This window comes from Elephantulus edwardii, unplaced genomic scaffold (genome assembly GCF_000299155.1).
Source record: "Elephantulus edwardii isolate Elephantulus edwardi_28Jun2011 unplaced genomic scaffold, EleEdw1.0 scaffold00048, whole genome shotgun sequence".
In the NCBI taxonomy this organism is placed as follows: domain Eukaryota; kingdom Metazoa; phylum Chordata; class Mammalia; order Macroscelidea; family Macroscelididae; genus Elephantulus; species Elephantulus edwardii.
In genome coordinates, this window is record NW_006399798.1 from 1819370 (window position 1) to 1839897 (window position 20528).

The 20528-nt window shown below is 52.0% G+C and overlaps 1 protein-coding gene across 2 annotated transcripts in view; it reads right to left on the bottom strand.

Annotated features, from left to right (window-relative positions):
* RPTOR (regulatory associated protein of MTOR, complex 1) overlaps positions 1-20528 on the bottom strand; it is a 285559-nt gene that overhangs the window by 86709 nt on the left and 178322 nt on the right. For both annotated transcript variants that reach the window (XM_006886162.1, XM_006886161.1), the window contains exon 7: positions 4772-4831. In XM_006886162.1, the coding sequence (XP_006886224.1) occupies positions 4772-4831 (60 nt within the window). The remainder of the gene's footprint in view (positions 1-4771; positions 4832-20528) is intronic.

The following is a 20528-nucleotide window of genomic DNA, read 5'->3' on the forward strand; positions in this document are numbered from 1 at the left end:
CTCCTTCCAGGTAGTGAGCACAGGGACGCGGGCTGCGCCTGCAATGCAGGTGAGAGCGTGACTCCAGTGGCCCGAGAGCCAGATGGAGAGGCGGCCCCCGACAGGCCGGAGCAGCTCCTCACGGTGGGCACGCAGCCCCCACAGAGACAGCAGCAGGGGAGGACAGCGTGCAGGAAGTAGCGGCAGCGATGACCCAGAGCCGTGGACCGAGCTGGCACCTTCTGGGTCTCCTGCTCCGCACAATGGGGCCAGTATAGACACAGCCAAGCGAGAGCAGAAGTCAGGCTTTGTGACGACGTGCAGGAGCCGAGATGGAGGGGACCCCCCGCAGGTGGTCTGCGGCCAGAGCTTCCCGGAGTTCCTTCCTAGGCAAGGAGGACAGCATGACCATGTGATGCACGCTGTCACCCAGGACCCCCCGGGGCTGCGAGCAGAGACGGCTGCAAGGAGGGTGATTCCTGGACCGTTCAAAACACAGCGGCTGAACTCCACCCAGGACAGAACCTCACGTCGCTGAGGTTTTCTTCAGGGAGCGCTGCTGGCTTAACGGGAAGACACTGTGCTATAAACCCAAAGGTATGTGGTTTGAGTCCATCAGCAGCTCCGTCTAAGAAATACGGGCATCTCCTCCCAGGTGATTTACTGCCTCTGATAAACCCTCTGGAGGTCAGTTCTGAGTCAACGTTCAACAAGCTTCTCTCTCAGGAGCTCTGGGGACGTCGTCTGTAGGGAGCTGCGGTGTTAGACCAAAGCCAGCACCTTGTTGGCGGTCTGAGGCCCCAGCAGCTCCGCGGGAGGAAGATGGCCACGTCCCCCCAACACACAGCCTCAGAGACGGGCTGCAGCTCATCGGGGACAGGCTTCCCTCAACGGTGCGGTTTCAAAGAATGCCGCTTTAACACGGGTTCACCTCGGGCTAATCTTAAAAATTGGGGATTTTTCTGGTCCACGTTTAAGAGTTCTGGGCACAAGTCCTGTATCAGAGTGTGTTTTAGATGCATTTTTCTCCTAATCTGTGACTTGTTTTTTTAACAGTGTCTTGTGCAGCACAAAGGTCTCGCACATCACGACACTTCATCAGTTTCCTTGTTTAAGGCCCAGGCCGTTGGTGTATCTTAGAGTGCCTGGGCCATTGGTGTATCTAGAGTGCCCATGGTCATCGGCGTATCTAGAGTGCCCATGGCCGTTGGTGTATCTAGAGTGCCCATGGTCACTGGAATATCTAGAGTCATCAGCAGAGCCCGGCGGCCCTAGATTTTGACCCCGAATGGCTCCTTGCACTTGCTCTTCCAGGGTCACGTGCCGGTGTGTGTCCGGGCCCCTGTGGTTCGAGGACCGTGGCCGAGCAGTGTGCATGCGGGAATGCAGACTCAAGATCCCAGCCCTCATACCAGGATGGAGGCTTGGGAAGAGGCGACAGGGGGCAAGCGGCCGGGATCCAAAGAACGCTTTGGAAACGCTCGAAAGAAAGCAAAGAGGGAACCAAAAACACCTGTCAGGAAGAGCTGCTGGGTGGTGCCCGCACACGGAGCTCCGCTGCTGAGAATGCATGTGCGGAAGTAAATGGACACGGTTCTCTTGGTTACATACATGTACATGGAAACATACACCAGACCGCAGAGTTTATGCCTCGAGACATAGAAAGGGAAGGAAAATCTCAAAGACCGAGTCTAAACGGAGTTCTAACAGAACAGCATTACAGAACTCTTGTCAAGCGATCAAACAGACTGGGTCGACCAGCAGATTATTTAGTCTCTTGATTTCTTTCTTTTTTTTTAAATTTTTGCGTGAGTATACCATCAAATCAGATCTGACTGGTACAGGAGGAGATTGTCCCTCCTTTTCCCGGCAGAGCATCTGCTGGATTCGAACCGTGTGCCTCTGGGATTGTAGTTGCAGCTCCTTGCCACTAGGCCACCAGAGCTCCCCTAGTCTCTTGATTTCTATGTGATGTTCCTGGGCGATTCTGCTGTTGGTTTGGCATTTGTAGTTTCGAGGTATCTGTGACTGACTACCCAGCAAGCCTGGTAAAGAACAAGGGGACGGCAGGGGAACCTGTCTGCAGAAAAGACATGCAAGAGTCCCACAAGGACTTGGCACAGCAGAGGACACCTTGTGCCAACATCCCTGGCCTTGTCTGCAGCACTAGCCCAGTTCCCGATCCCTCACAAGCTGGTCCTTGTAGGGGGATGGCACACACGGACAGGAGGTGAGATATACCTTGTAGATGGTGGGTTTTTCATACGTGGGCAGCCAGCAGGTGACAGGACAGCTCACAATCTGCAGAGATTCAGTAATGGCATGAGCTGGCAGGTGTACCATTGGCAGGTGTTAAGGAGGGAGGGAGGGTTTACTGTGTGTGTAAACACACGCTGAGAGGGAGCAGAGATGCGAGTCGTGACTGACGCCCCATCAGCATGGCCTGCTGGGCCGAGGGGCGCCACATCTGCTGGATGGAGGAGCACCCTGTCGGGCCTCCAACAGTAGCAGTCACTATTCTCAGCCATGGCCAGACACCCCCCTGGACTTTCTATCCTGCCCGCCATCTCCTCATTCTGCCAACACATCTCAATCGTAGATCACCTGCCCTGGCAGATTCTGCTTCTCCAGGAAAGGCTGAGAGATCCGTCAGCCCTGGGTGCTCTGTGTCGAGGAAGCTCGCCAGGTCTCAGTGTGTCCTGCCAACATCAATTCTCCTGGGTCACAACCACCCCGTTTTGCTGGTGAACAAAAGTTCCTGAAGCAAAGGAATGCACATAGAGCAGCGGGGGGTCCCCTAGATGTCCAGCCAACAGCTGGGCAAAGAGGCTATGTGCACCATGTGGAGTCTGGCTCTGACATGCACTTGAACATGTAGGTGATGATATCCTTACAAAGAAACAATAAAGGAGAAAAAGCCAATGTTCTCTGAGCACAGCTGTTCGGAGAGCTCTCGCTGGCCAAGGTAACTCCAAGTGTATCATTACGCACAGTCACCTTTAATTCTTGGTTTAAATGTCTATCAGACTCGATTTGTTCTTTTCTGTAGAAAAGAGCACGTCTGGTAGACCACCACATCTGGTGGACCGGTCCCTGTGACAAGGACGGCCTCCACATTCTTCCCATCCGCCTCTCAGCGGATTTCCCACCACAGAGATGCACCCACAACTTGACCGCTACTCTGCTAATGAGAACATGGGTAACACGTTTGTGTCGCGGCCCTTACACACAGGCCAGTCCAGAGAAGGACATCACGCTTGGGGAAGGGAAGGGTCAGCAAAGACCCCCAAGGAGATGAGCGGCCAGGATGGGCAGTGGGTGAGGATGGTGCCAGCGCAGGCGGGGTGTGCCGTGTGCGGGTCACCGTGGGGTGAGGCTGACCCACGGCAGGCTGCTCCCCACGAAAGAAAGCAATGAGTTGGCAGATCTCCCACCCAATTTGGTGAACTCCAGGCTTCAGGACATGCGATCTGTGTTTCAAACCCAAGAGAACCATTGCTTTGTATGCTCATCCAAGAGGTCACAGGGTTCAGAGCAGAAAGAAGGCTTTAAAAACAGAACTGTCCATCCTGTGGATGGGAACCACAACATGGCAGGAGGGGTGAAGTGAGGGCACAGCCCCAGAAATGCAGAGCAGACTTGGGGTGGGGACTGCCTGCTCCCAGAGGCCGAGCGGCAGGCTGGGCAGAGGGCGGAAGGGGCCAAGACATGTCCTGAAATGTGTCCCGGGACCTTCCGACGGGCACACTTCTGACTCACATCTAGGTATCCATTTGCTCTGAGAGTGTTGAACGGGCACTGGGAGGCCGGGAGTGTAAGAAGATGACGTAGAAGGGGAACCACAGTGAGGCTCCTCCAGGCGGCGGGGGGAAGGAGCCGGTGTGGGTGGCAATTTACACACACACACACGCACGCACGCACGTGGGCTCTGCTGCACTAGTGGGTAGGGTGTTTCACTGTCAACTCAAAGGCAGGCGGCTGAAATGAGCTGCTTTGAGGGAGAACGATGGGCAATCTCCTCCCACACGATTTACTGAACATATGAGGACCGCCAAGAGAACAACACAGGGATCTGTCCTGGAGAGGCTGAAACCAGGCTGTTCCTCCAGGCTAGGAGTTTGGGCATGTGACCAGGAGGGACCAGTCCTTGGAGAAGCACATCATGCTTGGAAGGGTGGAGGGACAGTGCAGGAGAGGAAGACCATGAATGAGATGGACTGACACTAATTCGAGGAACGGGGCAGGTGTGTTGGAGTCAGTACGACTGGCTCTGGAAAAAGAGTTCAGAGCTATCATACATAGGGTTGCTATGAGTTGCAAGTGACTCAACAGCACGTAACGTTAGACAGAGTTGTTGTTGTGTGCTGTCAAGTCCGAAATGAACCACAGGTGACCCTCCCGTGGGATTTCAGAGGCAGTTAACCACATAGGAAGAGACTGCTCCTCCCCTGTGGAGCAGCTAGAGGATTCGAACTGCGTGCTTTCAGGATTGCAGTGCAGCTCCTTACCGCTATACATGCACTATCCCTGCTTTAGCTTAATGCTTGGAGAATGTTTAGATTTTCAGAGTTTTCGCAGCTCTCTGGTTCATGTTCCCGAGCACCTACACATGGCTGTGCCCCCCTGAAGCAGCTTCCGCGTCGTCATGAGCCTGGCTGTCATCTGAGACCAGGCAAATATTCCCAGATGAACGGGAAGCACCCTGATTGACAGGAGGCTCCCCGGAAACCAGAGAGAAAAGGAGAGAACCCCTCGGGTGCAGAAACCCACAGGACCTTAGTGTCTTACTCACTTTTCTATCAAATCCAGCGTGACTCCGGGCACCAGGCTGACGCACTTCTGCATGCAGAACCTGTAGAGAGGAGAGGAGAGCGAGTCACACTGGTGGAAAATTCCACAGGCGTGCAGCGCGGCGCCAGCTGAGAGAAGCCCGAGTCCGCGGCGGGATGGGGACTGCCAGGGGAGGCATTAAGCCGTGATTATCATAATTCTGGCAGCTCTGGGGTTTATGAGGAAAAACCTCCTGGCCAGCTCGTCGCAGAGGCTACAGGCTGCAACAATAGGTTTTCAGCAGGACGGAAAGGCCTGAGTTTGCAGCCACATAATGGATGGTCCCTGGAGAGATTGGCTGAGCTGCTTCTTAACAAAGCAACGGGCAGATTGCACTTGTCATTTTTGTTTTTGTTCCTTATGAAAGTGAGCTGCAGAGAGGGACAAGGAACGAATGAAGAACCTCAAGGCTTAATAAAAGAAGCGTGTGGGCAAAGAGAAAAGCAAAGGCAGGGGCATCACCTTAAATCCTGAGACGACCAACTGTTAAGTGCTAGCTGCTGTACACGACAGAGCACAGTGGCCCCAGGGTTTCAGAGCAGACGCTGGATCGTTCTCCACTTAGTGCCAGGGAGTTTGAACCACCAACCTTCCAGCTGCCCAACCAACCTTGTGGTTGTGGGTTTTGGTCAGATCATCCTGTGCGGAGCTGAGTGGCAGCTCCTCTGAAGCCAGCCTCGAGGGCCGGGGCAGGAGGGTGGGGACGTGGCCTGGTCCCTGATCCCGTGTGACCTCAGGAGGTTCCCCTCTCACCGTTGAGGTCACCAGCACACAGCAGGGCAGAGTGTAACGTGGGGTCAAAGTGCCCTCAGCGTGAGAAATGGGAACTGTCTGACTCAATGCTCTTAAGAATGAGAACACCCCAGAAGACCCGCACACAGCAAGGATGAACAGTCTCCACACTGTCCGAGGACCCTGGTGGGAAAGGAGCCATGAGGAGCGCCAGAGAAGGACGGGGAGCGTGCGCACAGGACAGGGTTTGGTGCAAGGGCTGCATGGCCAGATGAGGACCGCGGGCACCTCCACCTGCCAGGGGCTCATGCTGGGTAGGATGTGCTGGGTGCTCCAGGCGCCTCTACTTGTCCTGCGCCACGTTGGCACTGCCAGCCACCCAGACTGCCTGTGCCCAGGAGACATCCACGCTAACAGCGCCCTCGATGGCTAAGGGCCATCTGCAACGAGGCATTTCCCAGAAGGAGTTCGGATCCTCTGTGAGCAGCACTGTCTGTTTTGTTTGCCTCTTTATCTATAATGCATGTATCGATCGGGCGTTCTGGTTTCCAGTAACGACAGAACAATCTGTGCAGGACTAACACGCTCGCCAATAACCGTAACGAGCTTGGACAATCAATAACAAGCCACCAAAGGGCAGGAGGGCAGCCAGGCCCCAGAGGACATGGCCTTGTGGAGGGGTCTACACTGACCCAAGGGGCTGTTCACACAGAGACAGGGACAGGCTCAGACAGAAATGGCAATCCCGGCCTGGGAAGGGCACAGAAGGGGAGGCCTCGGGACCTGCAAGCTAGCAACCCTGAGACCTCGACAGACTCCTGGTCTGTCCGTAGTGAGAAGGGGCACCCATGTGTGCATGTGTCTGTGAAGCCCCGTGTGTGTGTGTCTGTGAAGCTGTGTGAGTGTGAAGCCCCATGTGTGTGTTCCTCTGTGTGTGTGTGTGTGAAGCCTCATGAGGAGGCAGGAACGGCCTTGAGCTTTCTACTGAAACCCCAAGAGGCTAGGCCTCATTAAGATTTCAGGATTGAAGCTTTTTCCTGTAGGTGACCAAAATGCCGTTAAGACTGAGGAAGACCTGGGAACTCGGGGCCCCGTGAGCCACGGCTGCAGTGAGAGGCACTGGAAGCACCTGGAGGCCGAGGTGATGCTGGCGGCTTGCGTCACCACAGGATCAACTACCATCCAGGTGATTTTGGAGAGGTGGGGATGAGACATTATCACCTGACGAGGAATCAGAGCTTCTGCTCAACTGTCAACCTTGACAAATGATGGACCTTGGTCAGTGAGCAGAAAAGGGTAAATGCTGCAAAGAACCAGACTGGAGCTGCTCCCATCACTGATGGGGTTCGAGCGGGTTACTACAAAATTTTCGGGAAGGGAAAGCTCCCAAAGCAACCAGTCATTGTGAAGCCAAATTCTTCAGCAGAAGAGCTGAGAAGATTAAGGGTGTTAGGGGTGCTGTCCTGGTGGCTTGAGGCTGTGTTAAGTACATGGAAGTTGGTTAATGAAATGTTTTTTCTTACAAAAAAAACCCCAAAACAAAAAGACTTCAGGATTGAAATAAAGCCAGCAGGAAGCAGCTCTTCGGCCCCAGTTCCTGAGACCAGGCTCTGCCCCGTGGTGCACAGTCCTCTCACTCCCTGCTGACCCTCCAGCGGCCCCGAGGCTCCGAGTCACGCAGGTTAAGCCACCAGATGATCTGACCCACCAGAGGCAGGACTAGCAGATCTCTTCTGCCTGGGCCTCCTGAGGTCCCTAACACCGGGAGAAAACTGGTCAAAAGGAATGCTGCAGTTGGCCAGGCTCGGGGATTCACGGACAAGGACTTTAAAGCCGGCAGAGGCCGGGGAAGACCAAATGGCTTTCCAGTCCTCAAACCTGCCTCACTGTCATACTGTGTGTCACATTCAGCAGCTAATTCCTACTCAGTGCTCACTACCTGGCAGGGTTTAGTCAGAAAGTGTGTGCATCATATTGAGAACACTCTGAGGTCCCATCAGACATTTCACAAATGAAGAAAACCTGCAAACTGGCCACACTGTTGTGAAATGAAAGACTGTCAAAGAAAACTCTGGAATTCCAGTTCTCAGAAGGAGCTAATCACATTTTAAAAGATAAATATCAGATTAACACAAACACAAGAAAATACACGAATCACATTCCCAACATCTAAAGATGCCCCATGCGGCTCCCAGTGTACCGTCCCTCGTCTCTAGGCAGAGCTCGCTTGCCTCTGCTGTCATCACCTCTCCCTGTCCCTCTCCCCTCCCGCCTTTCCCCTCCTCCCTCTCTACTCCCCCCTCTCTCCACTGGCCCCTCTCTCCACTCCTCCCTCCTCTCCAGTGTCCCCCTCCCCCCTCCCCACTATCACTATTGACCTGCAGGTACTCAGTTAGCAATCAGCTGCCCCACCCACCAATCCTGCTATTGCTGAAGTTTCCCTGATGGATTTTATTGACTTCCTGTTTTCTCACAAAGGCGAAAATCCTACCATACAACACATATTGCCTGCCAGCCTTCTCCCCGGGCTATCTGTACTCCCTCCTTGTCTTCTCAGCAGATTTCTATGGGAGCAGCACTTCAGACCAAAGCAGGCCCATGAATGAAGGTGCCCAGTGAACGAAGATGTCTCATGGACAAAGACACCCCATGAACGAAGACACCCCATGAATGAAGATGCCCCATTAATAAGGACACCCCAAACTCTCCTGATCCGGGAGCAGCACTTCAGACCAAAGCAGGCCCATGAATGAAGGTGCCCAGTGAACGAAGATGTCTCATGGACAAAGACACCCCATGAATGAAGATGCCCCATTAATAAGGACACCCCAAACTCTCCTGATCCATTAACAGGTAATCAGAGCAAGAGGGTGTCTACTGGACTGGCCGGGAACAAAACCCCTCCCGCTGTGCCATGAAGTGTGCGTTCATTTTTAGACCACCCGTGGAAAAGGACATTCTGCTAGGAAAGGTGGACGGACGGCGCAGGAAAGAGAGACCCCGGATGAGACAGGTTGATACAGTGACTGAGGCAACAGGGGTCGCTGTGTCAGAGTTAGTGAGACTGGCTCAGGACAGGGCAGGCTTCAGAGCTGCTGGACACAGGGTCACTATGGGTCTCAGGTGACTCAACAATAACATACTCTGACAGGTTTGGAAACAGGAGTGGCATCACTTCCTCAACAGCATACCTCTGAAATTCTACAAAATTTGATAAATGTTGATAGTTGTAGAGGGGCTTTATGCCTTTTGTTCATAGGGTCGCTATGAATCATGCTCGACTCAAAGGCAATCAACAACAAGGGATTGTTCATTTTTAATTCTATCAAATAGCTTTCCTCTTTTACCTATTCAGACAATGAATGCTGTGACGAGATGGCCTACAGAGAGCCGTGGAGCGTTCCAGGAATGAGTGCCCCGTGGCCTGAGTTTATGATGCTCTTGATACACTGTAGCTGTCCCTTGCTAATGCCCAATTTTGAATCCTGGCATGGCGTTCGTGGACTCTGGTCTGCCTTAGCGGCGCACACATTATATCACTTTAGTTTTGATGCCCCAGGGCAGCAGACTTATCATAAGAACAAAAAGCTCAAACATTGAAGTTTAGAGTAGACCTAAATGATCTTTTCTCACCACTTGTTTTTTTCTCTACTTTAAGAATTATCTGAAGACTAAAAGCATCATTGTTTATTTTCATGATTCTCATTAGTTCTCACCCCTTACTGTTTCCTGTAATACCTGCTCAGCTCTGGACTGGCTTTCATGCCATTTAAATGGACACCTGAATCACCGGATCGCTAACGTTCTCCTGCCACCATCGGTTCTCTCTCCGTGTTGGTCTATCATTTCATCAGCTCAGTACTCATCTCTAATTCCCAAAGAACCCAGGCTTCTGCACACCCACTGCTCACTATCAACACAGCCAGACCACCAAGTGGAAATCCGCATGGCTCTTGGCAGTGAGAGTGTCCCTCTGGGCAGGGCTGGCCATCGTGGCCTTTGAGGTGAGGCAGGCTCCCTTTCCCACCAAAACAACCTTCAGTGGGGTGGGTTGTCTGGGGCTCTGGTGCAGCAGGGGCCCATCACCGTGTCAGTGCTCCGGGCGGGCCTCCATGCAGAACCCAGAGCATCAAAACTCTTCCTTTTAGAAATGGGTTTTGGGGGCGGGTGGTCCCTAGGCCTGCGGCAGGTGCTGCCCAGGTGAAGCTTTGGAGATGGCAGAGACCTCTCTGGATGAGGAGTTCCAAGGTGCTGCCTGACTTGTGCACCCTGACACCATCTGTGCCCCTGACGCCTCCTCCTGCCCCGTGCCCCTCCCTCCACCTGACCCACCACCAGTGGACCGCACGTCCTCACGTCCTTCCTCACGCCCTCGGCTCCTCACTAATATGTGGTTCTTGTTGTTGTCATGTGTGAGTCCACAGTGAGGCAGCGGCAGTGAGGGAAGTGCGCGCACACTGCACAAGCCTTACACTTGGGTGTATCCCCCCTTTTCTTAGCTCATCCGAGCAGCGAGATGGGTCGGCAGGGCTCCGTGGGCTCAAGATAGCTTTGTTAACTCGGTATTGATCCCTTCTCTCTACCCAGCCCCAGCCTTTCTGGATGGAGCGCACACTGCCAGGTACAGAGGCCCACACCTGGAAGGTAAGGCTGGGCCTGGACAAGCCCAGAGGCGCATCTGCAGGCAGGGAGTAACTGCTGCTCTGAAACCACTGTCTGTGAACAGCTCCAGTGTCCCTGGCCTGTCCTCTTTGTCCTCCAGGGGTCCTCGTTCTCACCAAGATTCTGGGTCACATTGTGCTCACCGACGAGGAGGTGTGGCCCTAAGAAAAACATGCAGCGAGGGGGGAGGTGAGAAGATGATCCCAGCCTGCTGGGGGGGTGCTGTGGGCATCTTCCCAACAACCCAACGCACAGCACAGACACGGTACACAATACACACACTCAGTATACAGTTATACACAGCTCACAGAGCACACACACAATACACAGTTAAACAGAGCACATACAGCATCCTCAGAGGCCTTCCCTCTTGCTTGCTGAGCTCACGAGTTTCATCTACTCTCCAGTCCCAGGTCATAGAGCAGGGGGTGTCCTGGTGAACCCCATTCCCTGGTGCCACCATGCTGTCCCAGGCAGGGAAACCCCGAAAAAGGGAGAAGGGATGATGAGAGGGGTCTTCACTGCCATCCACCTGTGGCCAAGTCTCCTCTCGTTAGTCCACTGAGGGATGTGTGCTACTGGGGGGAGGGGAGAGACAGACAGGGCTCCCTCCACTCCCTCTCCCCAACTCCTCCACCGGAAGGAAGCCACTGCTCTGAGCTCATGCTCAGCAGTAAGGTAACCTAGGCTGGTGTGTCATGTGTGTGTCTTCCTCCCCCTCTCCCCCAGTGTCCTCCTGGTGTGATAACATGATGGCCCTTCTGCTGTGGGCCAAGGGGAGCAGCCTGGCCTCACCTCAAGCCCTAACCCTACCAGTGCTGCCCCCAGCCTCGCCTCCAGCAGCCCCCTCCTCAGGCAGGTGAGCCTACCATGGGGAGGGGGGAGTGAGCCAAGGCAGCCGGGGACAGTGCCTCCACAGGTTCGGGGCTGCGATGGGGTGTGATCTGCACCCCCCCCCCCAGCAGGACTACAGTAGCTCAGTTCCAGAGGAGACCCGCACGGGTCAAAGCCTGGGGAAATGGCAGAGCCACAGCGCTCACTGCGAGGCTGCCTGTCAGTCACGTCTTGTTTCCAACTCAGACATGCCTGCAGGGTCCCTGGGTGGTCCTGTCATTAGTGGGCACAGGAAGCTGTGGGCAGCTCACTTCACTTTGGCAGACATGGGAATGCTGGCTCATGGCAATGAAGATGTCACTGAGGCTTTCACAAATCAGATTGTTTTTACTTCATCATCTTGAACATAAAGCAAATGACCACAGATGTCAGGCTTTACATATTGCTTTATAAAAGCTAATTTCAGGAGGAAGCTCAAAGTGGCAATATATACACTAATACAACTAAAATAAGCAAATTCCTTCAACGTTTTGTCATTTTATTTAATCCAGAAGGTTTAATAAAGCAGGTTTTTAAAACAAATAAACCAAAAACATCCCATGTGAAACTAGCATGTCCATCACATGGTATTTGGAACTAAGTTAAGAAGTTAGCTATTTGATATCCTCAAAGGGGAAAAAAGCAGACATGACATTTTCCTAATTTGCAAACTTTAAATAGCTGTCACTGAAATGTACAGAACAGCTTACTCTTTGGAGCTTCTAGGCCAGTAATCAGGGTGAGACACAAATTGAGTTCAGGAGTTTGCTATTTCCTGATTGCCCTCTGCTGCAGAGCCACCCTGCTGAAGGTACAGCCAATTAGTCATCAGTCAGAGTAACAGGGCCACAACCTCATCCGGGCACCCTATTCAGAGCAGGAGACAGCCCCATGCCCGTGGGCCTGGGTGTGGCACTGAGGGTCTAGCAAACTCCTGTTACATCACCATGGACAAGCGGATCGTGGAACAAGGTGGCAACAGCTCAAGAAGGCACTGCTGACGAACTCTGCGGGGGATGTCATGCCAGTATGTTTTCAGGCTATCACATGCAGTCATGCGGGAACACACCATCATGCTAACATGTGCCCACAGCCAACCAAAGTTCCCTGTCACCTTAACATGACCAATCATGCCAGCACACTCTGCATGCTAACACCTCCCATCATGGGAATGCATGGAGCACATGCTGTAACACTAGTGCTAACATGTACCATAACACTAATGCTAACATGCTCTGCCACACTAACACGGGTGCTGTCATGCACTATAAAGTTAACACACTCTGCCACACTAACACAGGTACTGTCATGCACTATAATGCTAACATGCTCTGCCACGCTAACACGCTCGGTCATGCTAACACACTTGGTCACGCTAACACGCTGGGTCATGCTAACATGCTCGGTCATGCGAACAGTCATGCTAACACACTTGGTCATGCTAACAGTCATGCTAACACGTTCAGTCACACTAACATGGAGGCTTTCATGTTAATATGCTCAGTCATGCTAACACGGAGGCTGTCACGTTAACATGCTCAGTCACATTAACACAGAGGCTGTCACGGTCACACTAACATGGAGGCTGTCTCACTAACATGCACTTAACGTAAACATGTTTGACCAACATGCAGGGTGGTGCTATGCTAGTTCAGGAGAAACAGTCACAAAATGTCAAAAGTCAAGACATTTTTCTCATAAGAAATGTGCCCCTTTCTCAGGGCCCTGGTAGCACAAACAGTTGCTCAACTGTGAATCTAAATATTGGCTACCTACCCAGGAGCCCTCAGAAGAAATGCCTCTGAGACTTCCAGTGGACTGTCCTCTATAATGCTGGGGCCAAGGCAAGAATCATGTCGGCAGTAACAATTTGGCGTTTATATCTATATGTTTGGGGGGAATATTGCTGTTGTTAATGTACTGTCAAGTCTCCAGAGACTCACAGCAACCCTATGTGTGATAGTTCTGGACTCTGCTCTAGAAAGGTCCCTGACAGAAGATTTCCCCAGTGTAATTTCACCTTTTGATTTTTTGACTGCTGGTACCAAGAATGTGGATTGTGAAGCTGAGTAAGCAGAAATTGTTAACAATCTCAATCTCTTCTCTATCTATCACGGTGTTGCCAACTGGCCCAGTGGGAAGAAAGCAGGAAGTAAAGGAGCTGAATAGAGGATTTAAAGGGAATCTTGGGAAGACAAAGCAAAGTGTTATAACGAAATGTTCCAAGAGCTGGAGTCAGAAAAATCAAAAGGGCCAAACTCACTTGGCATTTCTTAAGCTGAAGAAACTGAAGAACAAATTCAAGTCTCAAGTTTCAGTCCTTAAGGATGCTATGGGCAGAATACTGAATGATCCAGGAAGCATCAAAAAAAGCAGATGGAAGGAGTACACAGAGTCACCGTACAAAAAATAAAAATTAAAAAAAAAATTGGCTTACACAGAAGAATTTCATGAAACTACATATGACCAAGAAGCAATGGTGATGAAGGAAGAAGTTCAGGCTGCTCTGAAGGAAATGGTAAAAAACAAGGCCCCAGGAGTTGATGGAATACCAACTGACATATTTCAACAAACGGATGCTGCCCTGAACGTGCTCACCAGGTTGTGTCAAGAAATATGGGGAGGGGAGGGATATGTACCTTTAAATTTTAGAGGTTTAAACATAGTCAGTGGTTTAGTAAACAACACATAATGGAATAAAAAGTTAAATTATAGCGTGTATAAAAATTCTAAAAGTAAGGTGATGATGACATGGGTGTTTTCTTCTTTTTATCAACTGTTTTTGTAATAAAAACATGTGACGGGCAAACTCCTCCATGCTTGAGACAGCTAGTCCAGACAGCGGGTCAGGGACGTAGCCCCTCTACCCTAGCCAGCAGGTGGAACACTTGGAGACGCCAGTTCCAAAACAGCCCCTGACCCCACGCGGGCTCATCCTGGTCTGTGTGAGGTCACCAGACACACACCTGCACTGACCTGCACTACAGAGAGCAGGACACAATGCCCGCTGCACGCCGGGACACAAACATCTGGCCGCAGAAGCATGGTGAGGGCTTTCCGGGACATGAGAGGTCTCCCTGTGTGAAACCCCTGAATTCAGGGCTGTGTGATGTGTCCCTCTAGCTCCCAGGCCCCCAGGAAATACTCCAGACGCCCCAGATGAACGTGGAATGGACTCGTAAACCCCCACGTAGACCCACACGAAGGACTTGCAGGCCCAGGCTGTGCTGATGAGTGAGTTAGCAGTGCTGCAGCATGTGCCCCTGATGTGCAGAGGGCAGCCGGGTATGGGAGCTACACTTTGGGCTATCAGCTGCCATGAGAGGGACCCCAGCTGATGCTGCCACAGAAATCAGAAGTCTCTGCATGCCTGATTGCCCAAGGCCAAGGCCTGACCCATTCATGAGTAAAGGCAGCTGGGGTGGAGGCTGCAAGACCTGCACGGTCCCAGCTCCTTTGCAGCCGAGACTTGTGCCAGCCCTCGGTGCCAGGCAGAGCGTCAGCTGAGGGGTGGAGACACTCAGCTGCCTTCCCTCCCGCCCTCCTCCCCATGCGGGAACACCTCTAAGCTGAGAGCAGGGGAGAGGCCCAGGTGGATCTTGTCCAGGGTTCGATTCCACACCCTGCGAACACCAGACTTCTCAGTTTTTGCTCCAGAAGCTGTCAATCAACCCTGAAGTTGCTATAGGAAGGAATCTCATTGGAATAAAACCCAAACCTGCTGATGCCCCATCGATTCCAATTCACAGCACCTGCCCCAGAGGGTCTGCAAGGTCGTCGTCTACAAAGCAGACCCCCTATCTTTCTCCTATGGAGCAGTTGGGTGGAAACCACTGCCCACCCGCTGGCAGCCGGCTTCCTGAGCCACTGCGTCCCAGGGCTCCTCTCTGTGACCTAGGTCCCAAGACCTTCTGATTGAAACTAGAACAGAATCCTTCCTCTGTCCAGTTGTTTTCAGGCAGCACCAGTTAACCCATGAAGTCACCTGAGGAGAGGTGCCCGGCCAGAGAGTGAGGGAAGGACATGGGGTCAAGCTGCTGGCGGCACTCTGACCACGTGACCCGAGCGTGTCCACCACTAGTGCTTGAGTACGACACCATGGCCTCCTTCCCACCTCCACACCTGCCTAAGGCAACAGCATCTGTGTTGGGACCATGAGAAGTAATCACAGAACTGGTCTGTCACCTCAAAGTCATGTAGAGAAAACAGAAGGCCAAGGGAGTAACCAGAGGGAATCCTGAGAAAGGGGGTGAGGGTGAGGGGTAGTTAGAGATCCCCCAGCTGTGATAGCAGGTGACCCCACTGACATGAACGGGGTGAAGCTTCCGGGACCTGCATTTGCTTACGTGGCAGGACTCAAACTGAGAACAGCTGTGAGCACCAAGAAATGTATGACATGTGAATCCAGGAAAATGACAGCCTGTCAAAATCGAACAGAAGGCTTGAGGACTGAGCTCCCAGACAACAGGGAGTTGAAAGAGTAAAGTACTGGCCATTTCACACTGGACAATCATAAGGTCTGCTGTGCCAGGCATGACCAATGATGTCACCATCATCATTAAAATGAACAAGCCAAGATCTGGCATGAAGTAGAAAAGCCATTAGTGACAGGATAACATTCAGACAACTGGAAGACCAGTTAATAAAACATTATGCAAATTTATGAAAAATCACTAATACACAGATGAAAACCACTAAAGATTTTGACAAATTTCTGCATTCAGAAGTGGATCAAAGGTGCCCTCAAGATGAACGGATAATGAGAATGTGCAACGTGGAGACGAGGAGAACCAGTGGCCGTGGTGACAGGGACAGAGATCACATGGCAAAAGTCTTCAAGACCAAAGAGCTTAGGATAGGACAGAACTCAGAGCTGTTGTTCACAGGGTCATTATGAGTCATACTCGACTCGAAGGAACCTAACAACAACCACAGCATATAGATAAAGGAAAGAGACCAATGAAAAACACAATGTCATCAATCAGAACAAGGCTATAGGCCAACTGCAGACCAGATCATCAATTGCTCATATACAAGGTCAAGCTAAAGTTGAAGAAGATGGAAAACAAGTCTACAAGAATCAGGGTACAACCCTGAGACTATCTCATCTGATGTTAGAGACCCACCTCATGAACAGGTGTGATGCACCAACACTAATGACCCGGACCTCAGGAGCCCTGGGAAGACATCATATCTGAAGAAAACAAAAGCCTACTGAAAAAACAAGAAAGGAAACAAAGAACAAATGGATGTCAGAGTCTCGCTGAAGCTCAAGGAAGAAATGATAAGGAGATGTGAGCAGAAGACAGCCAGGGCGGCTCAAGGGGACACAGCATCGTATGCAACGCACACAGACCGGGAGTCAGGAAATCCAAAGGGAAGCCCATCTCCCGGCACTTTTCAAGAGGAAAAGAGCTGGAAAACAGACAAGCGAACCCTTCGAACCTCCAGGTACAAAAATGGAGGATTCTACTGGCATTAAATATTAAGTGTAGGAAGCATCAAGTAGAGGGGAGAAATACAGAACCTGTACCAAAGGAACTGGCCCACCTACAAGCATTTCAGGAACTCATACAGGCAGAGGTCCAAGCTGCAGTGAGAGATCTTGGGGGGAACAAGCTTTTGGAGATTCCTGCACCCGCCACGGGGATGTTTCCACAAACCCGTGACGCCTCAAGTGCTCACCGCCTGTGCCAAGAAACCTGGGAGGCAGCTGCCATCGCGCACTATGCCTGCAGTGAGATCCTGCTGAAGAGGACGGAGTGGCGGCGGAAGTGCGCTGACGGGACCCGCAGAAGTTCAAGCTGGATTCAGAGGAGGCCATGGAACGAGGGATGCCCTGCCGATGTCAGATGGGTCTCGGATGAAACCAGAGAGTATCAGAAAGATGTCTGCCTGTGTTTTGTTGACCAGGGAAAGCATCTGACTCTGTGGATCATGCCACAGGGAGTTTAGAACCCATGCCTGCACCATGCTCAGGAGGACTCCACGCAGATTGAGACGCAGTCTTTGAACAGACATGGTTTAAAGTCAGAAAAGAGGTGCACCAAAGTTTTATCCTGAGAAAAGAATAAATATTAAAAAGCCCCAACGACTTGTATCTGTTCAGCACACTTCCTCGGTCTGTATGGGGAATTAGGAACCTGGGAAGGTAGGCTATCCGGGGAAGAATGAGGCATCAGGGTTGGAGGAAGATTCACCACCAACCTGTGACGTGTGGTGACACAACCTTACTCATAGAAGGAGGACTTGACGCACTTAAGATCAAAGGCCACAATGCGAACACTTCAACCTAAGGACAAAAGGCCTCACCACAAGATGATCGGCAGGGAAAAGGCTAAAGTTGCCAGAATTTGCATTTGTTCAGAGTCACAGTCGACATCCACGGAGACAGTCAAGCACGTCAATGACGTGTGCCCTGCACGGGGGATCGCTGCACAGGGTCCTGTAAGAGTAGAAGACATAGGTGACGCCCAGGGCCACGGCACACCCGCCTCAAGCCATGCACTTGCAGTCACTTCAGATGCAGGTGAAAGCCGGGTGAGTGAGAGACCCCAGGAAAACCGCTGCCTGCTTCGTGGAACTGCAGCAGTGCCGAATGAGCGTACTCCTGACCACAGAGGGATGAACAAATCTGCCGGAAGAAGTTCCGCAGCCACACGCTGCTGAGGAGTGAGGGTGGCGAGACTGTACGCCAGGCATTGTGGACACGATGCCAAGACAGGCCACCATGCTTGGGAAAGCAGCGGGTCAGCGAGAGAGACCCTCAGGGAGACAGACGACACTGCCGTGGTGGCCAGGCGGCCCCGGCCGCTGCCCACACTGTCATCCTGAGGACCACTACTTCAGAAGCAACCCGACAAATTCCAATTGAATTTGTGACTAAAGCAGCTATTAATGAGGGAATCGCTGAGTGCTGCACACACCACTACTCACAGCCCGCGGGCGCTCGCCGGCCTCTGCTTCAAAGGGCTGCTTCCCTCAGGGCTCGTTCACCTCTCCAACTCCTCCAGCTACAGAAGGGATCTGGGTACAGGGCAAACAGGGCTGACTTCCCAAAAGGTAGAAAAGGGAAAGTCTATTTCCTTCTCACAAACCTGAGCTTCCCTGTGCACTTCCTACAACTGCTGAGAAAGCTGGGACCCCGGGTCCCGGAACACCTCCCCCCATCAGAGCAGGACTCCAGGTAAACCCCATGCAAGCGTGGGAGAGGCTTGGTGCAAGGTGTTCTGTGAGTCATTTTCAGTACTGCAACAGCTAAGCAGCTAATTACCTGTTGAGTAATTTCCTTCCTGAAAGCCGATCAGAAGTGAACATATGATCAGTGAACATATGAACGTCCAGCTCACTCTGGGCGCCTGCAGTTTCAGGCATGAGTCAGTCTCTGACTAAAACATGCAATGCGGGAATGTCATCTCCAAAGCAAGTGAGGCCCAGCAGGGCCGAGCGCGGGGCAGTCTCTGTCTCTGCCACACAGGCCCAGGTTCTCCGGTGCCGCAGAGACAGTGCAGGGAGCTCACGGCTCAAGAACCACGGAGTGAGCGCAAGTGAGGCCTTTCTACCATTGGCTTGGAGAGCATGCAGCTACAGAGACACTCCACAGCCCATCATCTGAGAGGCGAGCTCCAGTGCTCAGTGTCATCTAAGCCAAAACTTTCATTTCTCTAGGATCCACAATCAACACCGGGGCACCAGCAGTCGAGAAATCAAAAGATGCATTGCACTGAGGAAATCTGCTGTCAAGGATCTCTCCAAAGTGCTAAAAAGCAAGGATGTCAGTTTAAAGACTAAGGCACAGGTGATGCAAGCCAAGGTCTTTTAAATTACCTCCCACGCAAGTGAAAGTCAGACAATGAATCAGGATGACAGAGTAAGAATCGATGCCTTTGAGTGGTGGTGCTGGAAGAGTTCAGAATGTCACACAAAGAAACATACCATGGGGGAAGTGTGACGAGGTGCTCCTTCGCGGCACAGACGGGAGAACTTGACCTCACATACTTCGGAGATGTTTTCAAGAGGGCTCAATCCTTGGAAAAGGACATTTTGCTGGGAAAAGTGGAGGGTCATAGAAAGAGCGGGGAGACCTCCAGGAAGCTGGCGGGGCAGTGCCTGTGACTCAGGGCTGAGAGGAGTCGGGGTCAGCACCATGGCACTCAACAACACACAAGTGCTCACCTTCTGGTGGAGCAACACATGTCTAACTTAACGTCTGAAACATTGTGAAGACTGATCTTTGTGTTCTTCAGAAGAATGATGGTAATTTTAAAAATGATAGTATACTTACAGATATTTTTTTAAAGATCAAAACACATAGGGAAATACATACAAAGCCCGTGTAAATCTACCACCACCAGTAAGTTAAATTTTGTAGCGAAAACGCTGAGAAAAGTCTCACGGCGAGTGTGCTTCTTGGAAGCGATCAGAAGGCACGGCTGGAGCAGCACGTGGACAGGGAACTGCAGAGAGTCGGGTGGGCTTGTGAAGAGGCCCCTGGACGGGAGACTGCTGTTGCCCCCACCTGGACCTTGGCTGAATGCAGACAATACCAGGAAGACATTCACTTGGGTCTGAGCAGCTAAGCCAACGTGTTGGGGTATGTGGACCATGATAAACTATGGAGGATACTGAGAATGGGAATCCCAGAGCCCTGGCAATGTAGTACACAACACATTCAGCCAGCCGCTCTTCGGGAGCAAGACGAGCCTCCTTTGGTAAACCCGACTTGGGGGTTGGCAAGAGCCAGAGCCGACCAGCTGGCAGGAGCCTGCTTCTGCGTCCTGGTTAACTGTGTTCACGTCCAACCAGCACACACACTGACCAAGGCGCGGGGGTTCAAACAGAGCAGAAGAACAGGGACGCTGAGTGGTTTCAAAGCGGCGAAGCGTGCTTCAGGCTACATCCTGTCTCCACAGCCGTTCATTCTATTACACAAACGATCCAGGAGCTGGACTCAATGAGGTAGCGGCCGGCATCAGGGTCAGAAGAAGACTCACCCCTAGCCTGCATTATGCAGATGACACAAGTGGGCTTCAGAAAGAGGACTTTAAGCACTTTCCGCTGAAGATTAAAGGTTAAAGCCTTCAGCATGAGTCATACTGCACCATCAGAAAGCAGACTTCTCACCATGCACCAAGAGACCCATCACCCTGGAGTGCCTTCTTCATGCCACGCTACAGCACAAGGGCTGTCAGGGTTAGGAGGCGAAACCTCTAGAGGCACAGAACCACCCCTCAGCAAGAAACAAGGGGGACACCGTCGGCCCTCGTACTCTGTTCATGACCCTTCAACTTGTGGAAAATGGAGTGTGTGTTGTGTATGCACATGTGCGTGTGTGTATACATGCCATCCTGTCCTGACTCAGAGTGCACACGTGTGTGTATGCCGTCCTGTCCTGACTCACAGTGCACACGTGTGTGTATGCCGTCCTGTCGTAACTGACTCACAGTGCACAC